At 40.8% G+C, this 26,684-nt stretch overlaps 1 protein-coding gene across 1 annotated transcript in view; it reads right to left on the reverse strand.

The window, feature by feature from the left end:
• LOC126162029 (zinc metalloproteinase nas-14) overlaps positions 1-26,684 on the reverse strand; it is a 99,168-nt gene that overhangs the window by 9,194 nt on the left and 63,290 nt on the right. The window contains exon 5 of the mRNA XM_049918257.1: positions 23,256-23,389. Within this exon, the coding sequence (XP_049774214.1) occupies positions 23,256-23,389 (134 nt within the window). The remainder of the gene's footprint in view (positions 1-23,255; positions 23,390-26,684) is intronic.

A 26,684-nucleotide genomic window follows, 5' to 3' on the forward strand; every position in this document is an offset into this window, starting at 1 on the left:
AGCATTAGGATGAGGTTGATCATGGTAGTGAAACAGTTGCATGAAGTGCATATTAGTGCCACCAGTTTGAGTAGCTATCTTTACCAGGTCACCACATACATCGTACTCCCCATCCCTATCAAGACTCTTATAAAGATATGTTTATTTTTAACACAGTACTTTTTATGAAAAAATTATAAATGTTTTCAGCCTACAGTGGCCATCTTTAGGTGCTACAATAGGAAAAATAAAATGCTTACATTAAGATCTTAAAACAATTAAAAATATTTTCACCAGGTCTACTTGAGAGATAATTGAAGTACCATTAAAATAAATATTGATCATACCTGTGGGCAGCATTTGGTGAACACATGGTCATGTGATGTCAAACTAAATGTAATGTCAAAATATAGAGAACTATATAAATAAAACCAAGGGCACTTCCCTTTTTCTACTCTTAGTGCTACATGCACGTGTCCTCTGTAAGACAATATTTACTTGTAGAAAACATAAAATACAACAAATATTACAATCATGTTTCAGTCACTTATTCTAAAATATAAAAACAGAATACAGGTCATTAAATCAGGAAAACCATATCTAAAATACAGTAAAGACTTAACTATAAAAGAAAGAAAGGAACAATCCGTATAGCACAGATTTCCAGTGGCCGATGGCACTGTACCTCTGGCAGCTAGATGCTGTGGCAGCTGTTACCACAGCCACGACTGCAGCATAGCAATTGTGGACGGCACAGCCAACAGGCCAACATTTGCCTGTGTCTGCCTCCATGTAGAAGAACCATTAGGCCAAAGCTTGACAATGGTGCTGTGCGCATGGGCACATGCCTCGGAGAGAGAGAGCAGTGCCAGCTAGAGCTGATACTCCACAGATGTCTACATCATTCTTCAATGTAATGAGCTGCGGTCCACATGGGTCAAGCTCAATGCACATTCCCCGCCATGGCGTCCACAAACAGGGCAGTTCCCACTTGTTCACTACATTTCTCGTGCCTGCGAATTAAATAGTATCCGCAAGACAAGAGAAAATTTGCATGCCTGGCCAGTCACATGTCCATTGTCCTGTGGCCACAAGACTGCACTGCATGCTCAATCACCGAGGAGTGTGTACCCTCTAGAGTCTGTCCACTGCAGTAATTCGATCACCCTCGCAGACATTTTGAGTGTGAATATTAGGAGTTCTTCAGTGTGTATACATTGCTGTTAAACAAATGAATTGCTGCATTAACTACCGTCACCGGTGTCTACAGCTTGGACTTCATGTGCAGTAAGTCAGCTAACAGTATGACAGTTTTGAAAGCAGCTAGAACCACTCATTGTATGCTTCATTGGTGACCTCAACATGATCATTGGTAGGAAAAGACTCATGGTGATGGACTTGATCAGTGTTAGTGACCGTGAATCACAACTGGACTAACTTTTGAATGTTTCTGTGCTCAGTAGCCTCACACAGGCAACATTTGGGCCTTGCACATTTATTCCTTTTGTATGTATTTTTCTTGTGTGTGTCTTCGTACTTTTTGTGTGTCCTCTTTTGCATGAGAACTTAGTGCAAAAGGACAGTGGTAACTATGGATTATCTCCAAAGGCAACTAGAGGAGCAGCTGGCATGTAATTGTTTTCTGGAAAGCAAGGTGCAGGAGGCATGGCCCATGCACACAGACTCCGCCCACCCAGGGCCAGCCCATGAAAATTCATGCTCCCAAAACAGTGTCACACTGCCATCCTCCACTGCTGCTGGAGCAGCAACCTGCCCAGATGTGTGGCGATCAGGCTGCGCTCCTTTCAGCCCCCCAACCCATTCATGCGGCTCAGCCAAGTGGAGGCAGTTTTCCTGAATAATAATATGACATGCACTCTCACAAAATTTGAACACGTCCTGAGCCATCTGGACCAGAATTACGCATCGCAAGTATGGGACATAGGAAGCACCCCAATGATGCATTCCTCCTGCAAGTGGCTTAAGGAATGATACAGTGGATTTTGGCATCCAGGGAGCAGCAAGTACAGCAACTACCACACCAAGAAGAATGTGGTGACTGGAGGCCTTTGTGGATCTAGCATCACCTGTGGAGCCTCATAGAGTCAGATATGGTTCTGGATTTGCCATTGTGTGCTGTCTGAGCATACAGCCTCCCCACTCAGGTGCAAGCAGTCACAGTTGTGCAGACTGACATGCAGCTGGATGCCTGAGGGGACATGGTGGGCAGAGTGCATGACATGCTGGCAATGGCTCCAAGCACGGCATCTGCAGCTGTTAACAACCCCTTAGTCCCACCAAACACCTTTGCTCTGTCGCAACACATGCCTCCCACAGCCCTAGCTGCAGCACCTTATGCAGAATTTGGCCACACAGGTGGCAGCACGCAATACACAGATTGACCGGTTGGCATTCTCACAGCAAGAGAGCTGCAGGCATTGCAGTGGCAGCAGGCAAAGCGACAGGTGGCGCAGCTGACACTGCTAGCAAAGCACCAGCAGCGGCAGCTGCTGCTCTCACAGTACCCCACTGATGACAGAGCAGGCTCCAAGTGGCATCTGCTGGTATCATGCCCGCTTCAGAAATGATGCAGCCAAGTGCTATGCCCCTTGCTCCCACCTGAACACCAGCTGCTATCAGACCTAGATGCATCCAACTTCAGTACTATACAAAGAATCTGTGGCTGAAGGGGGTGGGGACATGAGGTACCTTGTAGACACTGGGTCTGATTTATCAGTTTTTTGTGGATCCATGCTAAGAGATTGCAGGAAGGCTGAAAAACTGTATCATGGTGACAAATGATTCTTCCATAAAAATGTATGGCACCCAACATTGAAATGTGGATGTTGTACTGTGCCACACATTCATGTGTAGGTTGACCTTGGCCAATGCCAATGAGCTGATCCTGGGTGCAGATTTCCTTGAACACTACAAGTTGCTGGTGTATGTTACAAATGCCCAGTTGATTGACTCTACGACAAGTCTGAAGATAGGAGGGCAGCAACAGCAGGCCACCTTCCACATCATTAAATCTGTGGCATGACCCAGACCACGCACATATGTTCTGAACAACTTTCCAAAGCTAACTTGCCCAACTGGGGCGCTGCAGGACATCAAGCACTCGACGCTCCACCATATTGTTACCTCCCCTGGTCCTCCCATCTCATGCTGCCCATGTCAACGTTGCACCCCAGAGACTTGCGAAAGAAAAGGTAAGAGTTTGAGGTAATGTTGTGATAAGGAGTCATCCGACCATTGAGCAGCCCATGGTCTTCCATCTTGCATTTGGTACCTAAAAAGGACAATTCATGGCATCCATGTGAGGTTACCAGGTGCTAAACTCAAGGACAGTGCCAGACAGGTGTGACTATATTTAGCAAAACTGACTACGTGAAGACATACATGCAGATCCCCATGGCACCTGAGGGTAGAAAAAACAACAATCACCAACACTTTTGGAATCTTTGAGAGCAGGTTTATGATGTTTGGCCTTAGGAATGCTGCCCAAACTTGGCAGCATTTCCTGTATAGTATCTTGTGAGATTTAACAAGCTGCTTCACATACCTTTACGACATCCAAGAGTTCTCAAAGAAAGAGGTGCTTCCCTTTTCACCCATTATGTGTCACCTCTTCTAAGATTATGGGCAGTGACATAAACATCAAGCAGCCCAAAGTTCAGCACCAGCAGCCATCAGAAATATGCACTTATTTTTCTCTGTTATTGTAAAGACCTTAACTCTGTTTTAAATGTGGTTTTACTGATTTAAGTACCTGTACTCTCATTTTCATATTTTTTTGTATTTTATGAATAACTGACTGAAATATGATCATAATTTTGTCATATTTTATGGATTGTACAAGTAAATATTGTCTTATAGAGGAAACATGCATATAGCATAAAAAGTACGAAAAGGGAAATATGCTTAGTTTTATCTATATAATTCGCAATATTTCAATACTGCATTTAGTTTGACAGCACATGACAGTGTGTTGCCCAAATGCTGACCATAGGTATGATCTACATGTATTTTAATAGTAATTTAGTTAACTCCCGAGTAGACCTGTTGAAAAAATTTCTAGTTGTTTTAAGACCTTAACTTAAGTATTTTATTTTTCCTTAGTAGTGCCTTAAGAGGCTGCTGTGGACAATAATTGTGTCATAAAAACTGTGTCAGAAAAAGTGGCTCTATGAAAAATAACATAAATTATAATAAGTTATCATATTCTTTTTGACCAGTGTGGCCTTTGTTTCCAAAGATTGACTGTTACATTTTTTATAACATTTTAACCACATTTGTTTTGTAGAATTGTGGAACATGTTCTAGACTTATGCATCATGTCATCTCTGGAGAAATAATTCATCTACAGATACCAACTTGAATTTCAATGCTTGTCCATGATATCCAGAGTGCCAGAGACAAAGGTACCCAGGTTGATGCCATGTACCTTGACTTGTCCAAGGCATTTGATATAGTTTTGTACTCTTTAGTGGACAAACTAAGAACTAACTGATTATTGGATCAGATTTATGATTGGACTGAGGACTTTTTAGGAAACAGTTCTTAACATGTTATCCTTCATGAGATGAAATTGACAGATGTAAAGGTAATTTAGGGATTACCCCAAGGAAGTTTTATAGGGTCATTACTGTTTACAATATATATTAATGATCTGGTGGTTAACATCAAAAGCCCCATGAAGCTTTTTGGATATTATGCTGTTGCCTATAGGCAGATAGGAAGGCCGCTATGCCAGAAGACTGTAGTGAAATGCAGCAAGACTTGCTGAAATTGACGATTTCTCTGTGGACAAGTAGTTGACTCTCAGTGTAAATAAATATAACATATTATGCTTTAATGGAAAAAGAAACCATTACTGTTTGATTACTCTGTTCGTGAAAAATTATTAGAAAGAGTAAAAACCATAAAATACTTAGGAGTAACAGTCTCCAGCAACTTAAAGTGGAATAATCACATAAAACTAATTGTAGGGCAAGCAGATGCCAGACAAAGATTTACTGGAAGAATCTGAAGGAAATGTAATTTATCCACAAAGTACCTGGTTTACAAAACACTTGTCTGGCTTATTATCAAGTAGGAGTAACAGAAGGGAAAGAGAGAGAGGGAGACCCAATGAAGAGTGGCACATTTTGTCACAGGATTGTCTAGTAAGCGTAGGAGTGTTACAGAGTTGGTCAACAAAACTCCAGTGGTAGTCACTACAAGAGAGGTATTGTGTATCACAAAGAAGTTTATTATTATGAAAAATAAAACAAAGATGACCACTCACTTATAGCTGACTCATGTGTGACACATAGCAACACACAGTGGTAGTCACTACAAGAGAGGTATTGTGTATCACAAAGAAGTTTATTATTATGAAAAATAAAACAAAGATGACCACTCACTTATAGCTGACTTATGTGTGACACATAGCAACATGCAACAGAAAACAGTTTATAATAGCTTTGAAGGTCTTGGTTTTCCTTTAGTGGAACTACATACAGTCACACACACAACCACATAGACACCCAAACACACACACCTGTGGCTGCAGTGAGACTTACTGTTGATTATCGATAGCAGTTGTCTAGGCAGATCGAAATGGGAGGGGTAGAGAAGGACACACGAGATGAGGATGGGGTAATGCATTAGTTAGTTAGCTTCTCAACTCAATGAGCTTTATAGAGTTTCTGTGCATTCATCGCTGGACTAGGGGTGATGGTCTATGGATTTCTGAGGCCTTTTTATTTGAAGATCACTGATGCTGTCTACCATGAGGGGACTCAGATGGCTATGTGCGCTTATAGACCAGTCCCATACCCAGCCTCTGTGCTGAGGCCAGGGAACTACCACTCTCCATCCAGCGCAGATCCTCATGGTGTATCAGGCTTTTAAGTTCCTCACAGCTACGACTTCACTCGCACACCATACTCTGGAACACCTTTTCCCCAACCATCCATGAGCCACAGTGTCAGTTGGGATCACATGCAGCATGTGATGGAGTCACTCAATGTTGACCAAGTACAATCCCAAAGCCAGGGTTTTAACCATCTGCCGCCCGGTTACTGGAGTGGCCCAGAGTGATTTTAGATTTGATGTGGTACAGAAGAAATTGCACTCCTGCTTCTGTTTTTAATGTGATATTTTCTGACATTTTATCTCATCACCACAACTATACAGCTGTTTTTACAGATGGGTTGAACCAGAGGGACTCTGTTGGTTGCTCTGTTGTTTTCCTGGTTTGTGTCCTCAAGGTCTAATTGCCTCAAGCCTTTGCCATCTTTGATGCAGAATTATATGTGATCTTTTGGGCACTGAAGCAGATGAGGCGTTGTTCCAGTACTAAATTTCTTGTCTGTTCCAATTCTCTGAGTGCTCTTCTCTTGCTGAAATGTTTCTGCCCAGCAGATAAAGTAGTCCAGACTATCCAGGATGCCCTCCTCCAACTACAATGACTGGGAATTGAGGTTCTTTCTGCTGGGTACCAGGGCACATGGGGAATGAAAGGGCAGATCTAGCAGCCAAGGAGGCATGTATTTATCCTCAGGTATTTCAGCATACCATCCTCCTGCATGCTATGATTTCACTGGGAGGATGGATGGCTGGATGTGACCAACAATAAGCTCCATGTAGTAAAGCCCACAACTTGGCCGTGGTGTACATCCTTCCAGCTATGTCAATGGGACAAGGTCCTCCTCACTCATCTTCGCACAGGCCACAGCCCTATGATTCATGGTTTCTTGCGCCAGCAAGAGGACCCTCTAATGTGTGAAGCTTGTGGCGTACAGACCACTGTGCACCACATTTTATTGGACTGCATTTTATTTTCCAACCAGCGGGCTGTGGCTTATTTGCCAATGGATCTGCAGTTTATTTGAGGTACTGATCAAATGAATCTGTGTAGAATTTTAAAGTTTTGTGAACTGTCCAATGCTTTTATCAATATTTTAGGGCAGTAGTTTTAACATATTCACAGGGTGACTGGCTTGCCCATATTTTATGTAAGTGGTCAGTCAATAATATTTTTCTGTGCCTTCCTTTTAGCTCCTATGTGATTTTACTTGTGTTTTAATATTCTGTATAGTATCTGTTATTCTTTCCCATTGTCCTAGCATGTATGATCCCATTTTTATAATTTAATCTCACCGTTGAGTGTCTATAAACACCAAACACACACACACACACACACACACACACACACACACACACACACACACACACACATACGGTTTTGACAAGCTCAGCTACATCATTCACCTAAGCTTTGATTACCACTAGTCCTGCCCTGAGATGAGGGATATCCTATCCAAAATCACATCACCAATAGCTATGAGTATATCCTTGTCCACCCCAATTTTGATCTTGCTCCTAATCCAGCATCCCATGGGTCATTCCCTTGTGATTAATCCAGGTGCAAGACCTGTGCCACACACCTACACACCACCTCCTACTACAGTCTAATCACAGATATTTCATACCCTATAAAAGGTAGGGCCATATGTGAAAGCTGCCACATTATGTATCAGGTATGCTGCAATTACTGTACAGCATTCTAAGTGGGCATGACCAGTAACCAACTTTCTGCTCACATTAATGGCCACCAAAAATTGTGGCAGACTACAAACTTGACCATCCAGTAGCAAAAAATAAAATAAAAAAAAGGTTCAAATGGCTCTGAGCACTATGGGACTTAACTTCTGTGGTCATCAGTCCCCTAGAACATAGAACTACGTAAACCTAACTAACCTAAGGACATCACACACATCCATGCCCGAGGCAGGATTCGAACCTGCGACCGTAGCGGTCACGCGGTTCCAGACTGAAGTGCCTAGAACTGCACGGTCACACCAGCCGGCCATCCAGTAGCCAAACATGCTGTGCGCCACGAGACAAATCACTTCAATAGCTGGTTCATCATGACAGTCATTTGGATCATCCTTTCCAGCACTAATTCCTCTGAACTACACAGATGGAAAATGTCTCTCTGCCATATCCTGCACTCCTGCAGTTGCCCTGGCATAAGCATCCACTAACCTGTTTCCCACTGCCTCAGCTGGCCTTTTCCTTCCCTCTCCTGTCCACATCACTCCTCCCCCATTCAGATCATGTACTGCCTTCTCACCCATGAGGGACTCCCTCCTCTCTCTCTCTCTCTCTCTCTCTCTCTCTCTCTCTCTCCTTTTCACCATCCTTCCCCTCTCTCCCCCCTTTTCCACTCATCTCCCTTTTTTCTTCTTTCCCAGTTCCGTAATCATCACCTTCCTCTCCTTTCCTCCCATCAGTACCTCCTCTCTTTCTGCCTCTCCCTATATCTCATATGCAGTACCCTCTAAGCTCCTTTTGCCTTGTAACAGCCACTGAGTCATGGAAAGACCTGCCTCACACTGTCCCACTACCCCCTCCTTCCTCATGCATCCTATCCTCCAACCCCCCCCCCCCCCCCACCTCCATCTGCACAGGTAACAGCTATTTCTATCTATTATCTACACCTAGTTTATAGTCTGTAAAGCACTGTGAAGTAAAAGGCAGCAGTTGCATTCTGTTGTACCAGTTATTATTATTTTAACTTGTTCCATTCACATACGGCGTATGGGAGCAATACATACAGGTTGTAGTATATTTCTACAGTCAAATTTAAAGTTTGTTGTTGAAACATGGTAAGTAGGCTTTCTTGGAAAACTTTATGTCTGTATTCAAGTGTCTGCCACTTCAGTTTCTTCATCATCTCTATGACACTCTCCCATGGGTCAGACAAACCTGTGACCATTCATGCTGCCATCATTTATATGCATTCAATATCCCCTGTTAGTTCTATTTGATACAGCTTCCATACACCTGCGCAATAGTCCAGGATGGATCACACTAGTAATTTGTGAGCAGTTTCCTTTGTAGACAGATTGCATTTCTCCTGCATTCTACCAATTAATTGAAGTCTATCACATGCTTTATCCACAACTGGGTCTGCAACATTACGCAATTTTAAGCTATCTTTCCTGAAAGCCACCTATCTGTATCTATTTTATTTACTGATTTCTTAAATTTTTAGTCTCTTTTTTCATCGAGCAAGTGCTTATCTCATATCTTGTCATACTATTGTAGTTATTTAAGGAATATGTTACTAGTTTTACTGATAACTATATTTAGACAGGATTATAATCAGTATCGTAAAACAATGGTAATTTAAGAAGTGGTCAATAATATGTGTTAGCAGACACTGCTGCTGAAAAGAGCGCCAAGAGATGCTTCTTTCTATGTGTGATAGAAAGTTTATAACATTTATTTTATTTAAATATTGCTTTAATAATTTAGTTTAATGCAGAAAGTGGTCAAGTTGAATCAAAATCATATCTGTAGAACATAGAATGACATATTTTTAATGCGGATGGCTTTCTGCCAATGAAGAAGTAGGCAGTGGCAGAAAACTACTGGCATCAAGTGAAGAGACATGCTTTTTGAGAGGTGCATTCTGAGAAGTGATTCTGGATACTTATGGCAAGTTCTTGAAGAAGGCATTCCCACCTGTGGTAACATGTACAACTTGGTCAGGTAGGTGATAGACTACTCTGGGCAGTGTATGGCTGCTACAATACTTTAGCTTTTGAAGGCACTCTAACTTTTGCAAGGTCTGAATGTGTTCCATAGCAGAATTTGAAGATTTCCACTTGCATTATGTTATTGAGAATAAACAGCATATGAGGTCCTCCACATTATCTCTAGCATATTAATATGCAAATCATCATTCTGAACTCTCAACTGTTTTGACCTTTTGAAAATTACATGTATTGTGATCATGAAATGGACTTAGTTTTCATGCATCTTGGATGACTAGCTTTGGGATTTTGCTACCATTCTCATAACACACGGAATGCAATTTTATTGCATTTTACAAGGATACCTTCCTGTCTGTGTTATAAAGGGTTAGCATAGGACCACTTTTCACTTTTACAAAATTAGTTTCTTGCATAAACATTATTCAACAGAATTCTCTGATGTCATCTACATCAGTTATTGATGTTAGAATAGAACCCTTTTTATTAATTCTTGATTTGTCTTTTATTTAGTATTTCTGTTTGTTTTGTTAATTCACAATTCTAGCCAATGCATAGACTGTTTGACTGCAGGACCATAGCTACATATTATTATTTGTAATGAGTTAGCTGCTGGGATAAAAGCAGACATGTGCAGCTTGGCCTTATGACATTACTGATTGATTCACTTTAAACAGAGCAGTGCACAGTCCAGTTACCTAATGTGTGATCACATAAGGTAAAGCTACAGTTGGATTGCTTGTATGGAATGTTGCTTAGAGAAAATACTACTCAACAAAATATCCATCAGGTAAAGTTGCATGTCTGTGCAATCATTTCATTTCATATATTTACATGTTGTTACACTCAGGTATTTGCATGAGTTGGCTGATTCTAACTGGACAGACTGATAACACAGTCATAAGATACCAAATTTTTTTCAGTTTGTGAAGTGCACAGTTTTACATCTCTGAACATTTAAAGTATGTTGTCATTGTCTGCACCACTTTGAAATGTTATCAAGATCTGGCTGAATATTTATGCAGCTTCTTTCATTATAGAAACTCCATAATTTGTGCAAATATCTGAGTTTATTATTAAAATTGCCCACATGGTCATTAACACAAAGCATGAACAGCTAGGATTCCAACACACTTCACCGGGGAACAGGTGGAGTTACTTCTACACTGTTGGTGTTTCCCATCTGGGATAACTTGCTATGTACTCCTTACCAGAAAATCCTCAATCCAGTCAGAAAAATAGCTTGATTCTCCATACAATTGTACTTCTACTACTAAATGCAGATATAGTATTGATTCAAATGCTTTTCAGAAATTGACAAGAACTGCATGTACCTCACTGTCTTGATCAAAAGCTTTCAGTATGTAATGTAAGAAAAGTGTGAGCTTCTGTTCCACATGATCTACATTTTCAGAATCCATGTTGGAATGGAGGAGGTCATTCTGTTCAAGATATCACATAATGTTTGAGCTCAGAATAGGTTCTAAGATTGTACGATGTTCTGAGGTCTAGGATATTGCATGGTAGGTTTGTGGATCACTTGTGCAATCCTTTTTGCACACAGGTGTGATCTGTGCTTTCTTCCAACTACTTGTTGCTGTTTTTTGCTTGAGGAATCTACAATACATGATAGTTAAAAGTGTGGAATCTGACACCAGTTCCTCTGGACCCTGGAGATTTTTTTTCAGTTTCAATGATTTCCCCTGATTCTCAATGCCAGTGACACTAATATCTACTTCACTTGTCTTTTTAGTGGTACAAGAATTAAACTGGGGCAATACCTCTGAGTTCCAAAGTATCGACCGATGATTACAGTACGACTGGGGAACTTACGCACTAGGGAACTGAGGTTCTCTCTAAGGTTTTCAGTTACACCAAGAGGTGAGTCTAGCGGTTGATAGAAGGATCCAGTTACAATTTTATGCCCTCCCGTGACACTGACACAAGCGATAATCAACAGTCAGTCTTGCTGTAGCCATGGGTGTGTATGTTTGGGTGTCTGTGTGGTTGTATGTGTGAATGTATATACTTCTACTAGAGAAAAATGGTTCAAATGGCTCTGAGCACTATGGGACTCAACATCTTAGGTCATAAGTCCTCTAGAACTTAGAACTACTTAAACCTAACTAACCTAAGGACATCACACACACTCATGCCCGAGGCAAGATTCGAACCTGCGAACGTAGCAGTCCCGCGGTTCCGGACTGCAGCGCCAGAACCGCACGGCCACCGCGGCCGGCTACTAGAGCAAGAACTCAAAAGCTAGTATAAATAGTTTTCTAATGCATATTTCTATGTCCCACACATCAGTCAGCTATAGGGGAGTTGTTGCCTCTCCTTTATTTTGCATATTATTCCATTCAGGAATTTCCACAACAGTGTACTATTGAAATTGTGAGAGTATACATTGAAAGCAGAGTCAGGAAACAGTGCTTCCTCCCACATACACTCTAAGACAAAAATAAATAAATGAAAACACATACATTCAGTTGCAGACAGGCACAATTAAAATACTTACATAAAGCTTTCAGGCACAGCCTTCATCAGCAAAAGAGAAACACACACCATTCATACATACAATCACGCACAGCTCATGTGCACATGACCACCTACTTCAGCATCTCGAGCCAGAACTATCATGTGGGATGCAAGCAGCAATCTGGAGAGGGCGGGAAGGGAGAGGGATACTAGTGTAAGGATGGGGAGAAAGATAAATGCTGTCTGGTGGAGCATTACTCTTCTCAGTGTCTGTTCTTTCCCTACTTTCCTGTGTTTATTCACTGCCTACCAAACCGCATCTACTTCCAAGTCACATTGTATCAACGATTGTCCACACACAAGACAGACTTCATGACTGTGCAGATTGTAGATGCATCATCTGACCCTCCAGATTCTTTCCTCCAATAGTTATAATTATATTTATTCCTATTGATCCCACTTCCTTCCTCATCCTGATGTGTTTTATCATTTTATTTTCCACACCTGTCCATGCCACATGAACTTTCCCTCCTGGACCTAAGCAGTCGCCCCACCCTCTCTCTCTTCGCTTATTGCAAAACACACATACTCATGTACACACACACACACACACACACACACACACACACACACACACACACACTCCTATCCCTCATTGTACCTTTTCTTCTATGTTTTTAACATATTTGTGCAAATTTGTACGCAGTTTCGCGTATTTTTGCTTATGTTTACATATTTGTGCATATTTTTACATATCTGTGCATACTTTTGTGTATCTGCACATGTTTCTGTGTGTCTCTATGGATATTTTATGCATTTTTACGTGACTTTTTCCTTATCCAGCTCCTCTCCCAACCATAAACATCTATTTTGCACATTTTTGCATGATTCCTGATTCTGTTCACCATCTTGCCACAATGAACCCCAGCTCCATCTTTCTGCATCAGTTCAGGAAAGTATTGCTTTCCCTGGCTAAAACCTAGTCCCACACCCTGTTTTTCAAATGATGCCTAAACCATGGAATGCCATAGATTCCTTCCTCTGGATCCCTACTTTCCTTTCACAATGACCTACACCTTTTCAGATTCTGCCAATCCCTGGCCCTCACAAACCAGGTACTGAAAAAAACACATCTCCATGGCTGAGGCATCCCAGAACATTCTCTGCTTTCTCTGCAAAATACTACTACTGTGCAATCCCCACTCCAAACGCACTTCTCTGAAATCTAATACCTTGCTCTCCAGCAACTGGAGGGGCATTTCAGACAGTACCTCCATAAGTTATCCAACCTGCTGACATCCTACTGCCGCCTAAGGGCACCACTAATCTTCTATTGCACCCACAGTGTTCCTCCTCGTCGACCTCTTGTAGTAGCTAAACCCTGCCTAGTTGACCTTTCCAACTTGCCACATGCCCCAAAACTCCCAACCAACTCTCCACCAAATCCACAGCCAGAATGTTACTGTAAAGTTTCAGTGTATCCAAAGGCTCCACCTTTACCCTTATGCCCAAATTTAATCATGCTGGGCTTGTGAAAGACCCACTCCCCTTCTGATCCCTACAATGTAAGCACTTCTTTGCTGTCAATCCCTCCAACGAAAAACCACCCTAATTCAAACATTGAACCATCTCTTCCAGTTCATACCACCATTCAATCATGATCTTTCCTCCCTCCCACCTAACCACCCACTGGTCACCTTCCACAAATTCCTTAACTTCATCTTAGCCTCACCATCCTACTCCAGGTCCCTTCCACAGAACACCAACCTTTCAATAGAAGAAAGAAGAGCTCTACACAGCCTCAAAACAAATCCCGACCTAATCATCCTACCTGCAGACAAAGGTTCCACCACTGTTATTATGAATCGCAGTGACTACTTGGCAGAAGGCCTCCACCAATTATCTGACTCCTCTAGGTATAAACTCTGTCAGAGTGATCCCATCCCAGAAGTTCAACACAACCTCCAATCCCTGCTTAAAGCCATAGGCTCTTCCCAGAACCTCTCCCCTAAATCCATTTCTTCCCTCATCCCTATGACACCGTGCACACCCACCTTCTACACACTCCCCAAAATCCACAAACCCAACAGTCTTGGATGCTCCATTGTGGCTGGTTACTGTGCTCCGACTGAAAGAATTTCAGCCATTATTGACCAACATCTCCAACCAACTGCCCGTAATCTAGCCTCCCACATCAAATACACCAACCACTTTCTACACCAACTCTTCACCATCCCCTCCCCTTTATCTCCTCTGAATCCCTATTTGACACTGTTGACTCCACTACCCTATACATCAACATCCCTCATGCCCATGGTCTTACTGTTGTTGAACACCACCTTTCCTGATGTCCTTCAGATTCCAAACCCACTACCTGTTCCCAATACACCTTACTAACTTTATCCTAATTCACAAATACTTTTCCTCTGAAGGGAAGGTATACAAACAAATCCACAGGACAGCCATGGGCACTCACATGGCACCCTCCTATGCCAGTCTGTTTATGGGTCATGAAGAGAAGACCTTTGAGCCTCCTAAAATGCCAAAACTCTAGTCTGATTCAGGTTCACAGGTGATATCTTCATGATCTGCACTTGGGACCAAGACAACCTACCTTCATTTCTTCACGACCTCAACACTTGCTCTGCCATCTGCTTCAGGTAGTCCTCCTCAACCCAGTGTGCCAACTGCCTCGACATTGACTCCTCCTCTCTGATGACTCTACCCGCACCTCTGTCCACATTAAACCCAACAACCACTAAGAGCACCTGCATTTCAACAGCTGTCATCCCTTTTCTGCATTTCAGCAGCTGTCATCCTTTTTTCATCAAAAAATCCCTCACATACAGCATAGCCGCCCATCCATGATGTATGTGCAGTTACAAGAATTGCCTTACTCAGTATGCTGAGGGTCTCATCAAGGCCTACACAGACAGGCACTATCTCCCAGACCTAGTCAGCAAACATATCTCTCGTGCCATTTCTCCCCACACCCCCAATACTCCCACCACCGCCAAGAACCAGCCACAAAGGATTGTCTGCTTCATCACCCTGCACCACCCTGGGCTGTATAATGAATCATCATCCTCTAACATTACCTTTTCTTATATAGAAATAACTGATGCCATGTATACTATCAATTGTTGCATAGGTTAAAATTATCTCAGCTGTTTCACGAAAGGAATTAATATGACTTTGTATATGATGTATTATATTTCAGGCTTAAGTGTACAAAAAAGAAATTAATGTGTTACAATAGATATGTACTAACAGTGAAAATTACTGTTCTTTTAAGAATAACAGAAATCACAAAATTTCTGGCATACTTAAAATTCATATTATTAATTGTGCAAAATAATGCTAATTATTCAATTTATTTCTGGATTTATTTATGAAATAGTGATATAATTTAGTAATGATTCTTCCCCTGTTGAGAAAGTTTGTAAAATCTTTTTCTTTGTAAAGTCTTTGGAAAATGATGAGTACCAAAGGATGTAAGTAGTAGTTGACATGCCTCAGATGGACGTAGACATTTTAGAAGTTTGTCACCAACGATGAAATTATTGGTTTTTTTAATTTTGAAATTATAAAGTTGGTGTGATTTGGAAGAATGGGATAAAATAAAAAGATATTTGTTGCAACAGGCAATCTTCATCTGTTATTTAGTGCAACAAGAACCCACAACGTTAAATCCAAATTTTCAGCAGCAAGAATGTACTCCTAGACACAACGAGACTTTGAGCCATCAACAACAACAATGACATAATAAAGATATGTAAAAAGTTATTCATTTGTATATCTTACACCTCCCAAAAATTTCAAAATTTGTGCAAAGACAGAGAATTCTAATAGTGATGTGTGGGAGGGTAAGATTACAAATGGAACATTTGCTTCACATCCTTCTACAGGGTTTTGATTATCCATCATCATGTCCTGAAATGAGGAACATTCTAGCTCAGACACTTCCCTCCTAAAGTGGTGTTCTGTCACCCACCCAACTTCCACACCATCCTAGTCCATCCCTATGCCACTCCCAACCCCAACCCCTTGCCACAAGGATCATATCCCTCTGGAAGACCCAGTTGGAAAACCTGCCCGAGCCACCTATGCAGCACTTCTTGTTCCAGTCCTGCCACAGGTTTATCCCACCCCCTCAGGGGCTAGGCTGCTTGTGAAACCAACCACGTCATTTACCAGCCCTGCTGCAATCATTGCACAGTTATTTATATATTGATATGACTACCAACCAGCTGCCTACCAGGATGAATGGCCACTGCCAAATTGTGACAAAGAGCAAAGTAGACTACCCTGTGGCACAACATGCAGCTGAACAATAACACACTCGATTTCAATGGCTGCTTCCCTACCCGGGCTATCTGGACCCTTCCCTCCACCATCTGTTTTTCTGAACTGCACACATGGAAGTTATCCTTACAATGCATTCTCTGCTTCTGTAATTGTCCTAGCCTCGACAATGGTAAAATACTGTCCCTACACCCTCTACCTGACAGTTCCCACACTCTCTTTCCTCATTCTCATCTCCCGCCCTGTTTATTTGCAGCCCTCTGTCAATGCACCCACAGTCTTTCTCCACTGCTCTCCTTTTCCACTCCTTCCTCCCTGCCTCACAACTTCCTAATGATGTGCTTGTTGGTATTCTAGTCCCTGCTCATTCTACCAGACAGCATTCGTCTCTCTCCCCGCCCATACATTACTATTCCTTTCCCTTCCCCACACCTTCCAGATTGCTGCTTGCATCCTATGTGATAGTGCATTCTGGCCTGAGATGCTGGAGTTTGCGGTCAAGTCTGCATGAGGTGTGCTTGCTTGTGTGTATGAGTGGTGTGTGTTTCTCTTTTGCTGGTGAAGGCCTTGGCCTTAAAGCTTTATGGAAGTCTCTTTTAATTATGCCTGTCTGAAACTGAATAGGTCTTTTTTGTGGTAAGTAGCAATCTGTCTCTTTGTACATTGTTGACATACCTACCTGGAATCTCCATTGTTTGATTTGAGTAAATAAAAAAAAGGACACACTAAGGAGGGATTATCCAAATGTGATGGAAATTGATAGATGTGATGTACATGTACAGACAAATAACAATTGGGCAATTTATTCAAGAGAAAGAGTTTCACAAACTGAGTAAGTCAATAATCTATTAGTCCATCTCTGGTCCTTATACAAGCCATTATTTGGCATGGCATTGATTGAGAGAATTATTGAATGTCCTCCTGAGAGATATATAATTTTGTACTATTGGCACTTTATATCATCAGAATCCTAAGCTGGTTGGAGGGCCCTGCCCATAATGTTCCAAATGTTTCAGTTGGGGAGAGATCCGGTGACCTTGGTGACGGAAGTAGGATTTGACAAGCATGAAGACAAGCAGTTGAAACTCTTGCCATTTGAAGGTGGGCATCATCTTGCTTAAATTTATTTATTTATTTATATACTTGTTCCATAGATCTGTACATGTGAGCAAGTCACTCAGATGTGGAACGTGTCAATGTATATAATAAAATACATAGAATAAAGACATTGTTATAGTATTAATAACAGTGCACAAAAGTCATACTTATTAGCTTAAAAACTAGTCAACATAAATGTGAAGATAGCAGTTTCATATTTAGGGCATTACTGCATCTATTTTAACCTTGAACAGTAATCAAAACTCCCCACTTTGGGTTTAAAAGCGACCCAAAAATGGAAATGAGAAAAACAGGAATTTTTACATTAGGGCATTATTACATTAGTTTAACAGTGAACAGTGTCAAAAAATTTAAAAACATCTTTCCAATCTGGGTTTCACTTATTTCTCTGAAAGAATTCCTCTAGTGAATAAAGTGAGGTCTCAAGTAAATAATTTTTTAAGCTATGTTTAAATACTGATGTACTACTCCTTATACTTTTGATGCTGTTGGGTAGGGAGTTGAAAATTTTCGTTCCAGCATACTTTACCCCTTTCTGAATAAGTGTCAAGTTCTTTAACTCACAGTGGAAATCCTCTTTTCTTCTGGTGTTATGTTCATGATGTATGCAATTCGTTTCATACAGAGTGGGGTTATTTATTATGAAGCACATCAGTGAATATATGTACTGAGATGTTGCTGTCAGTATTTCAAGTCATTTAAAAAGATTTCGACATGAGGTTCGTGGGGGTACACCACAAATGATTCTTATTGCTCTTTTTTGTGCTGTGAGGATTTTCTTTGCGGCAGGTGTATTGCCCCTGAAAATGATGCCATAACACAAGACTGAATGAAAATAGCCAAAGTAAGCTGACTTTGAGATGGTAATGTCATTGAAGCGTGACAAAATTCGTAAAGCAAATGTTGCCGACATCAGCCGTTTTAGTGTTTGTAGAATGTGATGATCCCAATTCAGCCTACTGTCTACGTATACGCCTAGGAATTTTGATTAGTACACTTGCTTTATCATCTGATCATTCTGTGTGATAACTATTTCTTTTGGGTTTTTGTGGGTTGTCTGGAACTGGATAAAATTGGTTTTTTTCAGGTTTATTGAAAGGGAGTTAATACTAAACCAACCCAGAACTTCTTTAAGGATATCATTGACCTCGGATTCTAAGTCAGTAGTTGACACATTATCCACCACAATGATCGTATCATCAGCGAACATTGTAAATTTACACTTCTTATTGATGGATAAAGGCAGGTCATTAACATATATGAGGAACAGCAAGGGCCCAAGCACTGATCCCTGTGGCACTCCATGCTGCACAATTCCCCACTCAGAGTCCATTATATATTGTGATACACTATCTGAAACATCTAGAATAATCTTCTGCTTCCTATTTTCGAGGTACGATGTTAACCAGTTCCCTACAGGTCCTGTAATTCCATAATGACAGGCCTTCTTGAAGAGTATCTGGTGATCTACACAGTCGAACGCCTTTGATAGGTCGCATAAGACACCAATTGGCAGCCTCTTGCTGTTTATAGACTGTAGAACATCATTTGTGAATGAGAAAATCGCGTTATCTATTGAAACGCCCTTTTGAAAACCAAACTGCTGACTGTTAATGATGTTCAGGTCACCAAGGTGTGCCACAATCCTGTTGTACAGAGCTTTTTCTAGGACTTTTGAAAATGTTGTTAATAGAGAGATAGGGCGATAGTTTGACACATTTGTAGCATTCCCTGCTTTGTACAGGGGAAACACTCCTTGTTGCATGGATGTGTTGCAGATGTGAGACAAAACTTCGGTCACTTCACTACAGCAAGCCTTCAACAGCTTGCTTGAAATATCGTCGATACCAGCAGAATGTTTATTTTTCAAAGACTGTATGATTTTTTTGATTTCATTGGCAGTAATTGGAAGCACACTTATTTGACTGAAAGGTTCTGGAAAATTATTTTTCATTATACAGGCAGCTTTATCTACAGAACCATGGCAACCTATCTGTGTTGGGACAGTTAAAAAATGTTGGTTAAAGATTTCAGCAATTTCCTCACTATTAGTTATCTCTGAGTTGTCAACAGTTAAAACAATATTTTTGTCTTTGGTGTAGTTTACAGTCCCTGTTTCTCTCTTTATCACATTCCAGATTGTTTTAATTTTATTTTCAGAATTAGTAATTTCAGATGCTATACAGATACTTTTAGAGTTTTTAATTACTTTGGCAAGAATTTTAGAGTAGAGTTTATAATGTTTTAGCTGAGCAGGGTTGTTAGAAGTCTTTGATGCTATGTAGAGTTGTCTTTTTCTCTGACAGGAAGCTATGATGCCCTTAGTGAGCCATGGTTTTTTTCAGACCTAGCAGGTTGGACCCTGTATGACTTTTTTGGAAATACACTTTCAAAGATACCTGCTATCTCATTTGTGAATAAATTGTATTTTGAATTAGCAGTTTCTGCTAGATAAACAGGTGTCCAGTCAGTATGCTGAAGACATGATCTGAACGTTTGAATAGCTTCCTCACTTATTTCCTTACTGTTTTCCATCTAAGTGAGGTGTCACTCAGAGGAATTCCCAAGCTGTTGAAAGTAACTTGTTGCCCGTCATGGTCAGACAGACCATTTATAACCATTTCAATATTAATATGGTTGACTTTACTCTGATCAACAAAACCGTTATCAGTGAGAGTACTGGAAGAGGTTGTGGTTCTGGTGGGCGAGCTAACCATGGGAACAAGGTTGTACGTGCACATGAGATTTTCAAACTGCACCCTGCAGGGAGAATTAACCAAGAAATCTATGTTAAAATCCCCAACAACTACCAAGCCCCTATTTTTTCTACATAAGTACAACAAAAGAGTATCTAATTGTTTAACAAACACTTTAAAATTTCCAGATGGTGCCCTGTAAACTGCCACAACTGTTAATCTGGAGACAGTGTCTGGCACCTCTATAGCACGTACTTCAAAATGTAGCTCAAAGGAGAATCTTTGTACATCTATTGCCGTGAACAAGACATTGTTTTTTACATATACAGCTACTCCTCCTTTGTCCATATAGTTCCTGCAATAAGACGTTGCCAAAACATAGTTGGGAATAGGGACCACTTCAATACCAGCAGTGATGTGGTGTTCTGTTAGACACAGAATGTGGGCACTGTTTATACCTTTTGTGTCTTCTATATTTGCTGTGAACTGATCCAGCTTGCAGTATAGGCCTCTTATGTTCTGATGAAACACTGTTAACTTTTGTTTGTCTTTAATTATATTGCTGTTTGAGTGAACTTTCGTTTGTGTATTAATTACTTGTTGCAGATTTTTGTTACTGGACCAAATCCTGCTAGAGTTGGCCCAGCTCACTAGTTTCCCTCGTTAGTTAGGGCTATGACTGGTCTGCTTTCATGATCGTTATTGTTTAGGCCTATTATTTCATGAAAAGCTTTTCCAATGTCTGCTGCTAGTTTATTTTTGCCAAACTGATTTAGATGTAGTCCATGCTTTGTGAAGCAGTGTCTCTCATACCTGTCTGTATCCAGTAGTGTCACATTCGTAAACTTAGTGCAAAAGTGTTTCAGTTTACTATTCGTTACGCGAATTTCTCTGTTCACACAAGACCAGTCTGCCAGGTCATATCTCGTGGGCACAGTTGTTAGTATTATGTTTGTATGCTGTAATAACTGCAGAAATACGAGTAGCTTTTTAATGAAAGTGCTGGCCTCGTTGCAACAAACATCATTTGCTCCTGCGATTATCGCAACACAGTCTTTTTCCGTGAATTTAGCACATTCTGTGTGTATGTCTTCTACCACATTCACGAATTTTGCACCTGGTTTAACAATTGCTGATATACACGAACCATCTTGAGCAGAGTTCGACATGCATGTCGAAATATTGCGAGCATGACTGTCTCCAAATATTTTTACGTTATTTTTCCGTTGTGTTTGTTTACGTACGCGATCGGAACTTTTTCTTACGCAACCACGCGTGTTTTGTGTACACGTGTTGCCGTCTACTACAATTTTAGATGCACTGTTTTTGTTATTTGAATTATCACTGTTTATCAAGCACTGAACTTTGTCCACTGTTGAGGCTTCTTTATTCACTTGTGGGTTTCCTTTCTTGTATATAAATGAGGCGTCGTCGACGGTTACATTTTCACGACGTACATAACACTGATCTACACACACTGTCGAAGCACTACTGTTTTGTAGAGCTGTATATCGGTCTTGGAGGACAGCGTATTTCACTTCTAGCACTTCAATATCGATTTGTAGCATTCTGATTGTTTCGTCCATATTTTTGATAATGTTTGAAAATTTACACGCGGCTGCTATGCACGGCTCACAGGTCCACAAATAGTCATCAGTTAGGAGTTTTAAGTTGATCTTGCAGCAATTTTCGTGAAACCAGTACTTGCAGGTTCTACACTGAATTCCTTTACGAACTTTTCTGATTCACAATTTACAATTACTATTCCTTTTATCTTCATAACTGGGAGCTGAACCTACACGTACTTTCTCTATCGGCGCCATCTTGACTTTCTCTATCGGCGCCATCTTGATGTAAGCCCAGAATAGCTTGTCATCTACAGCGACAAAACAGGGCACCCATTGGCATATCATTGTGCTGTTAAGGTGCTGCAGATGGCAACCAAAGGGTCTCTTCTGTAAAATGAAATGGACCCTCGACCATTACTCCAGGTTGCTGGGTCATATGGTGGGCGACAGTCAGGTTGGTAACCCACCACTAGCTGGGGCATCTCCAGACTTGTATTTGGCCTGGAATCTCATTTGCTGGAGTAGAACAGTCTTCAGTGATGAGTCCAAATTCAAATTGGGCCTCAATGACCAGAACAGATGTGCCTGGAGATGCTCAAGACAGCAGTGGGACACCAATCTGACTATTGCCTGCCATAAGACTAACAACCAGGAGTTATAGTTTGGGCTGTCATTTCATTTCATAGCAGGACCCCTTTGGTTGTTATCCATGGCATTTTACTGCACACTGGTAAGTTGACATTATTCTAAGCCTTGTTTTGTTTCTTGGGCTTACATTTCAGCAAGATAATGCCTGCCCACACATGGCACGTGTTTCTGCTGCTTATCTTCAAGTTCACCAAGCCCTGATTGTCCAGTACAGTAGCCAGACCTCTTCATAGTTGAGAATGTTTCGAATGTTATTGGCAGGATCCCCAAATCAGCTTGGGATTTTGGCAATCTAACAGGTCAATTGGACAGTATTTGGCACCATATCCATCACAAGGTTATCCAACAACTCCAACAATCAATGTCAAGCTGAATACCTGCTTGCATTGGGGCCAGAAGTAGGCCAACTTGTTATTGATGTGCTCAATTTCTGAAGCTCTTTCTCTTGAATAAATCACCCCATTTTTCTGAAACTGTAATCATTTGTACATCACATCATTCATTCCTTTCCCATTTGGATAATTTCTTCATGGTACATCTTTTTTCTTACAGTGCACGTCTCAAAAAATAAAAGTGGTGAGACAAACTAGTGAAATTAGAGCTGATATGGATGTTTATCATATGTTGTACTTGCCACATAGCATTTGCAAATGGAACAGGAAAGAGGGATGGTTTGTGTAGTATAGATGTAGATGCAGTCACAAAGAATATGGAATAGGGGCCACTTATGGCCTTAGAAATATGTTTCAGATGGCTTTGTTTCATTTTATGCTAAATCAGACTACGTTTTTAGCAAATTAATGTTTCCACTTTTGTAGTTATTCAGATACCAGTGTGTGTGACATTTAAATTAAATAAAATATGATGAATATGTGCAAAGTATTACATGAATGTTAATTTGGTATACTTACTAATGGTACTATTGTAGGTTCTCCATTTTTTGAAAATGCTTTTTTGCTGTAGTGCATAATGCTTCCATAGTCATAACCAATTCCATAATCTGTTACAAGTGTCTTGTTATATTTCCGAAAGTTGCCTTCTTTGCCTGTTGAAATAAGCCAGTGCAGATTTTACATTATAATATGCAATGCATACTGGAATTAACATTAATACTTCATTTTTACTTATGTATTGAAAGTCTTACCCAGTAGTGTACATATCTGCAATAATAAAAATACTTATTGATATTTTGATTACAATAAGTATTAGTTTAATAACAATAATATTTTCTGATTACTTATGTTAGTACCAATGTTCCAGGTATAACACATATATGCAGAGACGTTGCAGCCTGGAAGTTCTGTGCTGACAGGAATCCCCCCCCCCCCTCTCTCTCTCTCTCTCTCTCTCTCTCTCTCTCTCTCTCTCTCTCTCTCTCTCTCCCCTCCCCCCTCTCTGTGGCGTGTGTGTGTGTACTTAAACCTAAAATCGTAATATCTCTCTTCTATTGGGAATAGAGAGAATGAGAAAAAGAGAGAGAGAGAGGGGTGGGGGGGGTGAAGAATCATGGACATCATGACAATGTATGGTACTTGATCAAACTGAAATTAAAATGATGCTGTCCTTGCAGACTTTCTGTTAACAATTTTGAAAATGTCTTGTATATTATATTACTCTTAACCCTCTCTATTAAAACACTGTATTCTTCAAGCATATTTCCTTTCTTCATAGTCTGAATACTTTTATGGATCTAAAGCCCGGTCCACACGCAACGATCTGTCTGCGCAGACATTGGCGCAGATGTCTGTACATGCAAAAGATCGCTGCAAATGTGGTGTGTTCACACGACACAAACCCCAATCTACTACTCGCCCGCCATCTGTCGGTGTAGAAAAGAAATATCAGTGGCAAGCGACTACGCTCCCCGTAAACGTCAAAAACTTAATTCAGTTATTTTGAAATATAGAAACGGAGGAAGTTCTGTTGTGGTATGTGTTCGCAACTTGTGTTGCAAAAACATTCAGACCAACCGCAGGAAACAGAGAAGGCGGTCAAAATGGTGTAGAAAGTGGCTGCTAAAGCGAAAGCAGTTTTCTCACGTATATTTACTGTGAGAGTTGCAGGGCGAACCTGTTTTGTTTTACATTGCCTCGTGTTCCGTTTCCTGGCACATTGAGACTCCAATTTCATCTTCAATTGTAGTCCTGCTTGGTCTTGGCGTTTCTTGATCACTACGAAAGCCAAGCACATCAAAATACCATAACGTTGGCTGGTATACTTGATCTACTCTTACACCAGATCTTCTAGATGTCTTAACTTTGTATATGTAAACAGTTCGCTGAGAGACTTAATTTAAATGACTTGCCTTCATGCACTCATCCTTCAGGACAGCGTAAATAGCTTCACATGTGTTGGGTATTATTTTACTCAACGCGTTTCGATATTGCAGTTGAAAATTCCAAATCCTTGTAGCTCCTTCCTGTTGCTAGGAATCTTAATGTTACGCCAGCCGTATATGAGGAGAAATTGCCCTTCTCATACAAGTATTTTTTTTCTCATAATATGAGGGGTTACAAGCTTTAACAGATAATTATAAGTTACGACATTCATCTGCAAATAATTTCGCCAGTTGGAAACGAATTTTTTTTTTTTTTTATTACCATTTCTCTGTTTGCCGAGGGGTCAACTGCCCGCAATTTTTCAATTAGAGCATTGAATGGTGCTGTCTTTTTGTCTCGGTCACTATATTTTTTACTTTTAATCTTCCACAAACATGGGTGGTTTCTATATATTTCAAGGAATTCACTTACAAACTCTCGAGAACACTGACGAGTATCAGTCATTTTAATGCCCTGTGCGCACAAATACAAACACTAGACTGAGCAAACAGCTGTTTCGCGCCAGATTTGCGGCGATCTCCTGTCCACATGCTCCAACTTGTCTGCGCAGATGTGGCTTGAACCCACAGATTTGAGAGGTTTCGCTCAAACCTCCAACTCCAACTTTCAGGTTTGCACACACCTCAGGTTGGTGCAAATCTTCTGTCCACACGCAACGATCTGTCTGCGCAGATGTGATGTGCGCAGACATTTGCGCAGACAGATCGTTGCATGTGGACGGGCCTTAATCCATTATTACTTATGTAATGTAAATGCCCTCGTTATTAATGTCTGTATTTATGATTAATCTATTGAGCTATTTGAATTGTTGGAATTGTGTGAACAATATATTTCGTGTGTGACGGAGCAAAGTGCACTGTGTAAAATAGACCTCTTTGGCATTGCCTAACACACTTTGTGTGTGCTGAATGCTGATTATTGTGTTGTGTTCGCTGGAATCTTGTTTTGTTCTTGAATGTGCAAATATAGTGATTAGTAAGATGTCCCTTTTTCTCCTTAATACTTATTCAGCTGCGCAAATTCCAATATGAATATTATCTCTGTTGTTAATTACTGTGCTTTTTGTCATCTTACTGTATGAAATTTGGTGTCTGCCTAAAAAGTTTTTCTGTTTTATTTTCTTCATACTCACTTTATTCAGTTGTTTCTCATATTACATTTTCATTGAACCTTCTACATCTTCATGAAAACATTTCTGAATAGTTTTGTGTAGTTTAGCATATTCTGTCATGATATAATATTTACCTGGCAATTAGATACCCATCTTCTGTCTCATGTTTATGGACACTAATCCCTGACATAGTTGATTAAACGATGGAAAATCAAGGACGGAATAATGACAATGTTATGAAAAGGATAGACTGCTACTGACCATATAGAGGAAGTGATGCGTTGCAGACAGGCACAACAAAATTACTGCAATCACGTGGCCTTTTGGCTAAAAGGCCTTCTTTTAAAGAAGAAAACACACACACATTCACACAAGGGGACAACTCCCAAATTACCACTGTCCCTGGTTGCTGAGGATTGGTTGCATACAGCCACTGTACCTCTTGTGAGAAGCAATCTGTGGGTGATAGGGGTTGGGACAGGGCTGGGTCAGGGAGAAGGATGGATAGCAGGGTAGGGGTAGTGGAAGATATAGCGCTGCTTGGGTGGGGATGTAGGGACATGGTGAGAACAGGGCAAGCCTGCTAGGTGCAGTCAGGAGGTTTGTGGAGGGTGAAGGGGGGGGGGGGGGGGGGAGTTGAAGGGAAGTGGAAAAGGAAAGAAGTAGAGGAGTGGGAAAAAGACTATTGGGTGTGTTGGTGAAATAGAACGCAGTATAGTGCTGGAGTGGGAACAGAGTAGGAGATAGGTGGGTGATAGGGTAAGGACTAGTGAATGCTGAGACCAGGGGGTTATGGGAACATAGGATATATTGCATGGGGTATTTACACCTGCAAAATTCAGAAAACCTGGTACTGGTAGGAAGGATAAAGATGATGCAAGCTGTGAAGC

Source organism: Schistocerca cancellata, chromosome 1, assembly GCF_023864275.1.
Source record: "Schistocerca cancellata isolate TAMUIC-IGC-003103 chromosome 1, iqSchCanc2.1, whole genome shotgun sequence".
In the NCBI taxonomy this organism is placed as follows: domain Eukaryota; kingdom Metazoa; phylum Arthropoda; class Insecta; order Orthoptera; family Acrididae; genus Schistocerca; species Schistocerca cancellata.